The sequence below is a fragment of the Salmo trutta genome, chromosome 36, assembly GCF_901001165.1.
Source record: "Salmo trutta chromosome 36, fSalTru1.1, whole genome shotgun sequence".
Taxonomy (NCBI): Eukaryota; Metazoa; Chordata; class Actinopteri; order Salmoniformes; family Salmonidae; genus Salmo; species Salmo trutta.
Window position 1 is genome coordinate 33,231,959 of NC_042992.1, and position 9,082 is coordinate 33,241,040.

The window sequence follows — 9,082 nt, forward strand, 5'->3', positions numbered from 1 at the left end:
ACCGCTAAGCGTATGGCTCGTAAGAACTGCCTGGTGAAGAACCTTGAGGCTGTGGAGACCCTAGGCTCCACCTCCACCATCTGCTCTGATAAGACTGGCACCCTGACCCAGAACAGGATGACCGTGGCCCACATGTGGTTCGACAACCAGATCCACGAGGCCGACACCACTGAGGACCAGTCTGGTAAGAGAGAGAGGGGTTTAAGTTCACTGAACTCATTTATGGCCTTACTATATAATAGCAAAGTAAATATATCTTGGCTTTGCATATCGTGATCACAGTTATTGAGATGGTTGCAACGGTTAAGGTGATTTAGATAGTCTTGTATATTGATTGTTCCCTCCTTGGAACTGACTGGAATTAGATATCATTTTGCAAACCAGTATAATGTGGCTTGCAGGCCTGATGAGGCACCCGAGCCAGAAGTTTCAGACCACTGTGTTAGTGAATAACTAGGCCATCAAAGATTGGCCTTATGTTGTTTGTAACGTCTTGTAGCAAGGGCTTTGCATTTTTAATGATAGTAAGTTTACTTATGCAGGCCTTGAAGGCTTCAAGGCTGCCTGTGGGCACATGAACACAACAACCATGTGTCTGTCACTAACAATTCTCCCCCCCCCTCTTCTCCCCAGGCGCCTCCTTCGACAAGAGCTCGGAGACGTGGTTGGCGCTGGCGCGGGTGGCGGCCCTGTGTAACAGGGCGCAGTTCAAGGCAGCTCAAGACCAGCTGCCCATCCTGAAGAGGGACGTGGCGGGGGACGCCTCCGAGTCCGCGCTGCTGAAATGTATCGAGCTGTCCTGCGGCAGCGTCAAACAGATGAGGGAGAAGAACAAGAAGGTGGCCGAAATCCCCTTCAACTCCACCAACAAGTACCAGGTGAGTGAGCAACACGGAGCACAAGCGTACACCCTGGATCCTGTAGGTGTCAAACATCTCATAGTGGAAGTGCTGATCTAGGATCAGATTCCACCTGTCTATGTGATCTTATTCATTGTTGTATAAAGGGCAAAACAGATCCTGAATCAGCTTGATACATACGGATACATATGGGTTAGGGTTGAGGGTTAGGGTTTAGCCGGGGTGTAGACATGAAGCTAGGGTTAGGGGGAAAACAAGGGTTTGTATAAGAGACTGAACACAAGTGTGTGATTGTGCCCCCCACCACCAACCACCAGCTGTCTGTGCATGAGACGGAGGATGACAACGACAACCGTTACCTGCTGGTGATGAAGGGAGCGCCAGAGAGGATCCTGGACCGCTGCTCCACCATCTTGATCCAGGGCAAGGAGCAGCCCATGGACGAGGAGATGAAGGAGGCCTTCCAGAACGCCTACATGGAGCTGGGAGGACTGGGAGAGAGAGTACTTGGTGAGAGAGAGGGCGGGATAGATGAGAAGAGAGTAAGAAATGGGAACCTAAAGAGGCATTTCAGAACGCATATACGAATAATAATACCAATCTGATACTGTCACTCCCCAGGTTTCTGTCACCTGCTAATGCCTGAAGACCAGTACCCCAAGGGCTTTGCCTTCGACTGTGACGATGTCAACTTCACCACAGAGAGCCTGTGCTTCGTGGGCCTCATGTCCATGATTGACCCTCCTCGTGCCGCCGTGCCTGATGCCGTGGGCAAATGTCGCTCCGCTGGCATCAAAGTCATCATGGTGACCGGCGATCATCCAATCACAGCCAAGGCTATCGCTAAGGGCGTGGGCATCATCTCTGAGGGCAACGAGACAGTGGAGGACATCGCCTCCCGCCTCAATATCCCCGTCAGCCAGGTCAACCCCAGGTAAGAGATATGAGGAAGGAGTGTGTATGGGTGTGTACCTACTCATACTCAGTCCGTCAGTCAGTCACTCAGTCAGTCAGTCAGTCAGTCAGTCCGTCAGTCAGTCACTCAGTCAGTCAGTCAGTCCGTCAGTCACTCACTCACTCACTCACTCAGTCACTCACTCAGTCACTCACTCACTCAGTCACTCACTCACTCAGTCACTCACTCAGTCACTCACTCAGTCAGCCACTCAGTCACTCACTCAGTCCGTCAGTCAGTCAGTCAGTCACTCAGTCACTCACTCAGTCACTCACTCAGTCCGTCAGTCCTTCAGTCACTCAGTCACTCAGTCACTCACTCAGTCCGTCCGTCCGTCCGTCAGTCTGTCCGTCCGTCAGTCAGTCAGTCAGTCAGTCACTCCGTCAGTCAGTCACTCCATCCGTCAGTCCGTCAGTTAGTCACTCCGTCAGTCACTCCGTCAGTTAGTCACTCCGTCAGTCACTCCGTCAGTCAGACTGACTGACTATCTGTCAGTCAGTCAGTCACTCAGATACTCAGTCAGTCACTCAGATACTCAGATACTCAGTCAGTCACATCCAAATGCTTGAATACACTTATTCACCAAAAACACTCACTTTCTGCATTTCTGTGTGTATGTATCAGCGATAGCAAACATACTCTCACTCACTGTCTTCCTGTGTGTGTGTGTTCCAGGGATGCCAAGGCATGTGTGATCCACGGAACAGACCTGAAGGATCTGTCTCAGGATCAGATGGATGACATTCTGAGGAACCACACTGAGATTGTGTTCGCCAGGACCTCCCCACAGCAGAAACTCATCATCGTGGAGGGCTGCCAGAGACAGGTGAGGCGCACACACACACACACACACACACACACACACACACACACACACACACACACACACACACACACACACACACACACACACACACATGCACACACTTCCTACATATTCTATTACACATTAGTAGATAAAGAGGAGGCTTTTCACAATATTCACTAACACCCCCCCCCCCCCCCCCTCAGGGTGCCATTGTGGCTGTGACTGGTGATGGTGTGAACGACTCTCCCGCCCTGAAGAAGGCTGACATCGGTGTTGCCATGGGGATCTCCGGCTCAGACGTGTCCAAACAAGCCGCTGACATGATCCTGCTGGACGACAACTTTGCCTCTATCGTCACCGGAGTGGAAGAGGGTGAGAGAGAGGGAGGGAGGGAGGGAAGGAAGGAGTGAGGGAAGAAGAAAAGGAGGGAGGGTAAAAACGGATATCAGCAGGGAGGAAAAAAGGTAGGGGGGAAAGAGGTATACAGATGTTGAATCTTTATTTGATCACCCTGTTGCAGGAGAACTTTCATGCAATACAGGAAATGTAAAACTTGTAGTGTATTTGAGGTTTAACAAGGCTTGTGACGTTAGACATTTCAGACTTGATTTTCCCTTTCGAAAAATGTATCATCCAACACAAAAAAAATGCATGTTTTCCTGTTACTGCAGGATTATTTTCCTGCTGTATCAAACTGGCTCAAATTAAGATCATACATCTTTTGGGAGGAAGAAAACGAAGGAGAGAAAGAAGGTGGTATGAATGACGGGTAGGGTGGAGAGAGTAAAAAAGGTCCGCGAGAGGAGAGGAGGGAGGGGTAATGGAATATTTGGAGACAAAAGAAAAGGTGCTGGTTAGAAAGATAATTTATCTGTAATATGAGCCCATTGTTTGAAAATAAAATATCTAATGATGCTGTCCTGGGGTGGCCTATACAAGCCTTTTCTCTTGTGTCCCTCCAGGCCGTCTGATCTTTGACAACCTGAAGAAGTCCATTGCCTACACCCTGACCAGTAACATCCCTGAGATCACCCCTTTTCTCTTCTTCATCCTGGTCAACATCCCACTCCCCTTAGGGACCATCACCATCCTCTGTATCGACCTGGGAACCGACATGGTGAGACACACACACACACCCACACATGCATGGCACACGAACACACAGGCAATTGTAGTTTGTTCAATTCATACACTATGAGGATTAAAAATACAATTTGAAATGAAGGTCAGTCGTCTCATCCAAGTGTGTGGTTTGGTCTGTTGTCCTTTGCACCACAATGTGAGGCAGTGTATTGATGTCCACTGTTTTCTCCAACCCTACTGTATGTCTACAGGTGCCAGCAATCTCTCTGGCCTACGAGGCAGCAGAGAGTGACATCATGAAGAGACAGCCCAGGAACCCAGCCAGGGACAAACTGGTTAACGAGAGGCTGATCAGTATTGCCTACGGACAGATTGGTGGGTCTTTAAAAGTCTGTCTCTGTGTTCAGGTCGTTAGTGTCACGACTTCCAACGAAGGTGGTTCCTCTCCCTGTTCGGGCGGCGCTCGGCGGTCGGCGCCGCCGGCCTACTAGTCATCACCGATCCCTTGTTCCTTTTCCGTTTGTTTTGTCTGTGGTTCTTTCACACCTGTTTTCATTTGCCTTCATTTCTGTTTGTATAATTACCCCTGTTTGCCTGTCTAGGTTTGTGCGGGATTGTTCGTGTGATGTTGTTCGCTAAGGTTGTGCCTTATTGGTTCTCACGTATTATACATAGTGTGTATAAGTTTAGGAGCGTTGTTTTTTGTTTCCCTCCTTCCGTGAGTAACTGGTTTTCTCTGTTGTCAAGAACGTTTGTTTTGGTTTTGTAACTGACCTGTATGTTTGTGGGACTTGGCTATTAAATACATATCTCGGACATCTCTGCTCTCCTGCGCTTGACTCCTTCACCTACCGCTACACAATCCCGTCACAGTTAGTCTGTGTTGGATTGACTCCCGGCCTAATTCTAATTCTATGGGCATAATAGATAAAGCGAACACATCCTCCTCCCTCTGTCTCTGTAGGGATGATCCAGGCTCTGGGAGGGTTCTTCTCCTATTTTGTGATCCTGGCAGAGAACGGTTTCCTTCCCTCTTTATTGGTGGGCATCAGGCTAAACTGGGACGACCGTTCCAACAACGACCTAGAGGACAGCTACGGACAGCAATGGGTATACTAGATTGCCTCTTTTTTTTCTCTCTCCTTTTTCATGTTTTTTTTCTTTCTTTCAGTTTCTTTCTTTCTTTCTTTTTTCTTTGCTCACTCACTTTTACCAATCTTTCATCTTATTTTCTTTCATCCGGTCCTTATTAGTCTTATAAAATGAATTGCTTTCTTAGTCGTCACCACCACCTTCCACTTAGTCATCACCACCACTTTCCACTTAGTCGTCACCACCACTTTCCACTTAGTCGTCACCACCACTTTCCACTTAGTCGTCACCACCACTTTCCACTTAGTCGTCACCACCACTTTCCACTTAGTCGTCACCACCACCTTCCACTTAGTCGTCACCACCACTTTCCACTTAGTCGTCACCACCACCTTCCACTTAGTCGTCACCACCACCTTCCACTTAGTCGTCACCACCACTTTCCACTTAGTCGTCACCACCACCTTCCACTTAGTCGTCACCACCACCTTCCACTTAGTCGTCACCACCACCTTCCACTTAGTCGTCACCACCACTTTCCACTTAGTCGTCACCACCACCTTCCACTTAGTCGTCACCACCACCTTCCACTTAGTCGTCACCACCACTTTCCACTTAGTCGTCACCACCACTTTCCACTTAGTCGTCACCACCACCTTCCACTTAGTCATCACCACCACCTTCCACTTAGTCGTCACCACCACTTTCCACTTAGTCGTCACCACCACTTTCCACTTAGTCGTCACCACCACCTTCCACTTAGTCGTCACCACCACCTTCCACTTAGTCATCACCACCACCTTCCACTTAGTCGTCACCACCACTTTCCACTTAGTCGTCACCACCACCTTCCACTTAGTCGTCACCACCACTTTCCACTTAGTCGTCACCACCACTTTCCACTTAGTCGTCACCACCACTTTCCACTTAGTCGTCACCACCACTTTCCACTTAGTCGTCACCACCACTTTCCACTTAGTCGTCACCACCACTTTCCACTTAGTCGTCACCACCACTTTCCACTTAGTCGTCACCACCACCTTCCACTTAGTCGTCACCACCACTTTCCACTTAGTCGTCACCACCACTTTCCACTTAGTCGTCTCTACCTCTACTCTCGTTCACTCATTAACTCTCCTTCGTTGTGATTTTCTCTCCCTCCCATGCCAGACCTATGAACAGAGGAAGATAGTGGAGTACACCTGTCACACAGCCTTCTTCGTCAGTATTGTGGTGGTACAGTGGGCTGATGTCATCATCTGCAAGACCAGGCGCAACTCTGTCTTCCAGCAGGGCATGAGGTCAGAGCCCTTTCTCTTTGCATCTGTCATCTAATGACACAGACTTTAGCATGACTAAATAACAGACCTCTTCATTTCTCCATTTAGACGAACCATGTGTTTTGTAGGGTTATGAAGCCCCTCTACTTTATGTCTCTCATAGCTAGGATAAATGTTGAGATGAATTATTTGTTTGTTTACAGGAATAAGATCCTGATATTTGGGCTGTTTGAGGAGACGGCCCTGGCTGCCTTCCTGTCTTACACCCCAGGCATGGACGTGGCTCTCAGGATGTACCCCCTCAAGTGAGTACTCCAGCCTCTCTGTCCTCATTCACACAGAGCAACAGCACCCTCTACTGAGTGATGTTTATATCGCAGTTACTTAACAGTAATGTACCACTGTGTGGACTGGAGACTATTTCAATCCATGAATGTGAAGAAAAAATAATTCCTCTTTAAGGACAATTATTAATTCAACTGAATGGCACTCTGGCTGTAACTAAAATGTATTTTTCTTCTGTGTTTTCTCCACCCATCTCTTTCTCTCTCAGGCCCAGCTGGTGGTTCTGTGCGTTCCCATACAGTTTCCTCATCTTCGTTTATGATGAGATCCGCAAACTCATCCTGCGTCGGAACCCCGGAGGTACTACTCTCTCACAAACACACTTAGTGTACTCACACAAATCTATAGCACAATGTACTACAGTACCCATAATAACACTTACTAAGATAGAACCAGATATCTTTTACAGAGCATTGTGGGTACTGTTGTACATCATGCTACAAAATCCTACATGCACAAACCCACGCAAACTCACATACAAACATGTTGAAAAGACATGCACGTTAGCATACACTAAACCAGGGTTCTCCAACCCTGTTCCTGGAGTGCTACCCTGCTGTAGGTTTTCGCTCCGACCCCAGTTGTAACTACACTGATTCAGCTTATCAACCTGCTAATTATTAGAATCGGGTGTGCTAGATTAGGGTTGGAGCAAAAACCTACGGGACGATAGCTTTCCAGGAACAGGATTGGAGAGCCCTGCACTAAACCATCTTAAGGGAATTCAAGTTTCCTTTGATACAAATGTTTGCTATTTCAATAAAAAATAATTTATCTTTCTTTCTCTCTGTTCCCTTTCTTTTCTGTTCCCTTTCTCTCCAGGCTGGGTGGAAAAAGAGACATACTATTAAATTATCAAACCATTCTTCTCTCCCCCTTCCTCCCCTAAATTCATTCCCCTCTTTCTCTCCTCCCTGCCTCGGTCCATCCCTCTAATCACATACCAACCACATCTGAAAACTCCTCCGTTTCCCATCCTGTATTTTCCTCCAACATCGCCTTGAGGAACAAAGAACCAACTACAGAGAAGGAGAGGAACAGGATGATCACGCCAGATCCCTGCACCCCTCTCTGTCTCGCTGACTTTTCTTTCTACCCAAAGACCACAGCAGAGTCAACACTGTTTACTATACTGTTATAATAACACTGTTCATAAATGTGCTACTACACTGTAATGTACAAAATGCCGGTGTCACTCGTCTCTATCAATAACAAAACGGCAGCTGCATCTAGATCCCACGGTGAGCGCTGTGGCGTCGTTGTCACCCGTTCTACCCCGACGTCCCCTCATAACACTCTCGCTCCTTCCACCAATCTTCGACTTAACGTTCCCCTCCAGCCACTCCAGTGAACGTGGAATACTCACTCACTCCCTCTGCAGGGGGAAAAAAGTCCCTCCTCCTTCCTGTTCCCCTCCCTCTTCCTCCTGTTTTGCCAATGTTGTTGTTTTATATTAGAAGACTGAGCGTTTTTTTTTTAAACAATTGTTCGTAACATTTCTGGGTTTCTTTTTTTTAATGCTAGGAGTGGTTCTGAGAGCTACTTGTCTGTGAGAACCGTGCGACCTCCCCTGTCCTTGTAAACTTCCCCCCTCACTCCCCCCCAACTCACCCCTGTTGAAAAAATAGAACATTCTTTCTGTGTCCTAGGAGAAAGAGATTTCTCTCCAATTTCATTATTTAAATAAGTGAAAAATGGAATTAAGCTCTGTACCGTATATGCAAAACAATTTATAAAAAAGAAGTATCCCTCTTTTTTTCAGTTTGGTCTTAGTTCTTTTTTTTGGTATGTGGGGTTTGGCAGAGAAAGACAAGACTGTAAATACATCTTTCATACTATCAATGCTCCTGATACCACTTTAAGGCAGACAGAATGTCTCGACTTACATACCAGGGGGATTGAAGGGTTGTCTGCAATGAGGTGCGTTGGGAGCGCTGATAGTGAGTGAGCAACACTTCTTACTACACTTATTTTCGCACAGCACACAATTATGCTGCTCTACCTACTCACTCATCATGGTTGGGCAAATAAAATAAATAACACAAAGGTCATAGAAAAATCTAATCAAATCATGGAAATATGCTACTGAATAATATAAAGTAATATTACATAGTTATCCAGTCACCACCTCTGCAGAATACATCTCATACATACAATACATACAATACGCTCACATCCTCTCTGTACGCCGCCAGTCTGTCACAATGCTGTAGGTCCATTGCTGTTTATTCTCTCCCATTTAAATCCTGATACACTGCTAGTGCAATGAAAGCCTTAGAAGTCCTGAGGAACTTATACACACACGAGTCCTGAAAACACACACACATATATTTCTGAATATTAAGTCCTTAGATATATAAATATATGAAAGTCCTGAAAACACAAAGTGAACACTTTTGAAAAACACATTTCTATTCTAACAACATATTTTGCAATATACTGCGCGAGATGAATACTTAAGGAACCATGGAAGATCAAGAGCTTGATTGTAGTAGGTTCAATAATGAGCTCCTCACACGAAGCTGATAAACTCAGTCATACTTCCCTTTATTTGAATGGGTATAGGAAGGTCCCTTGATATTGCAGAGCCCACACATGATTTGATACAGACATTTATTAGTATTCATGAACCACTAATCATAATGACATATTGTGGTTG

The 9,082-nt window shown here is 46.6% G+C and overlaps 1 protein-coding gene across 1 annotated transcript in view; it reads left to right on the top strand.

The window, feature by feature from the left end:
• Nucleotides 1-8,179, top strand: part of LOC115175937 (sodium/potassium-transporting ATPase subunit alpha-3-like) — a 31,848-nt gene extending 23,669 nt beyond the window's left edge. Inside the window, exons 10-22 of the mRNA XM_029735592.1 lie at nucleotides 1-184; nucleotides 634-878; nucleotides 1,178-1,370; nucleotides 1,482-1,794; nucleotides 2,491-2,641; nucleotides 2,827-2,995; nucleotides 3,586-3,740; nucleotides 3,958-4,081; nucleotides 4,671-4,816; nucleotides 5,969-6,099; nucleotides 6,282-6,383; nucleotides 6,632-6,723; nucleotides 7,246-8,179. The exon at nucleotides 1-184 is cut by the window's left edge and continues 15 nt beyond it. Coding sequence (XP_029591452.1) covers nucleotides 1-184; nucleotides 634-878; nucleotides 1,178-1,370; nucleotides 1,482-1,794; nucleotides 2,491-2,641; nucleotides 2,827-2,995; nucleotides 3,586-3,740; nucleotides 3,958-4,081; nucleotides 4,671-4,816; nucleotides 5,969-6,099; nucleotides 6,282-6,383; nucleotides 6,632-6,723; nucleotides 7,246-7,274 — 2,034 coding nt within the window. The 3' untranslated portion in view covers nucleotides 7,275-8,179. The remainder of the gene's footprint in view (nucleotides 185-633; nucleotides 879-1,177; nucleotides 1,371-1,481; nucleotides 1,795-2,490; nucleotides 2,642-2,826; nucleotides 2,996-3,585; nucleotides 3,741-3,957; nucleotides 4,082-4,670; nucleotides 4,817-5,968; nucleotides 6,100-6,281; nucleotides 6,384-6,631; nucleotides 6,724-7,245) is intronic.
• Nucleotides 8,180-9,082: the final 903 nt, after the last annotated feature.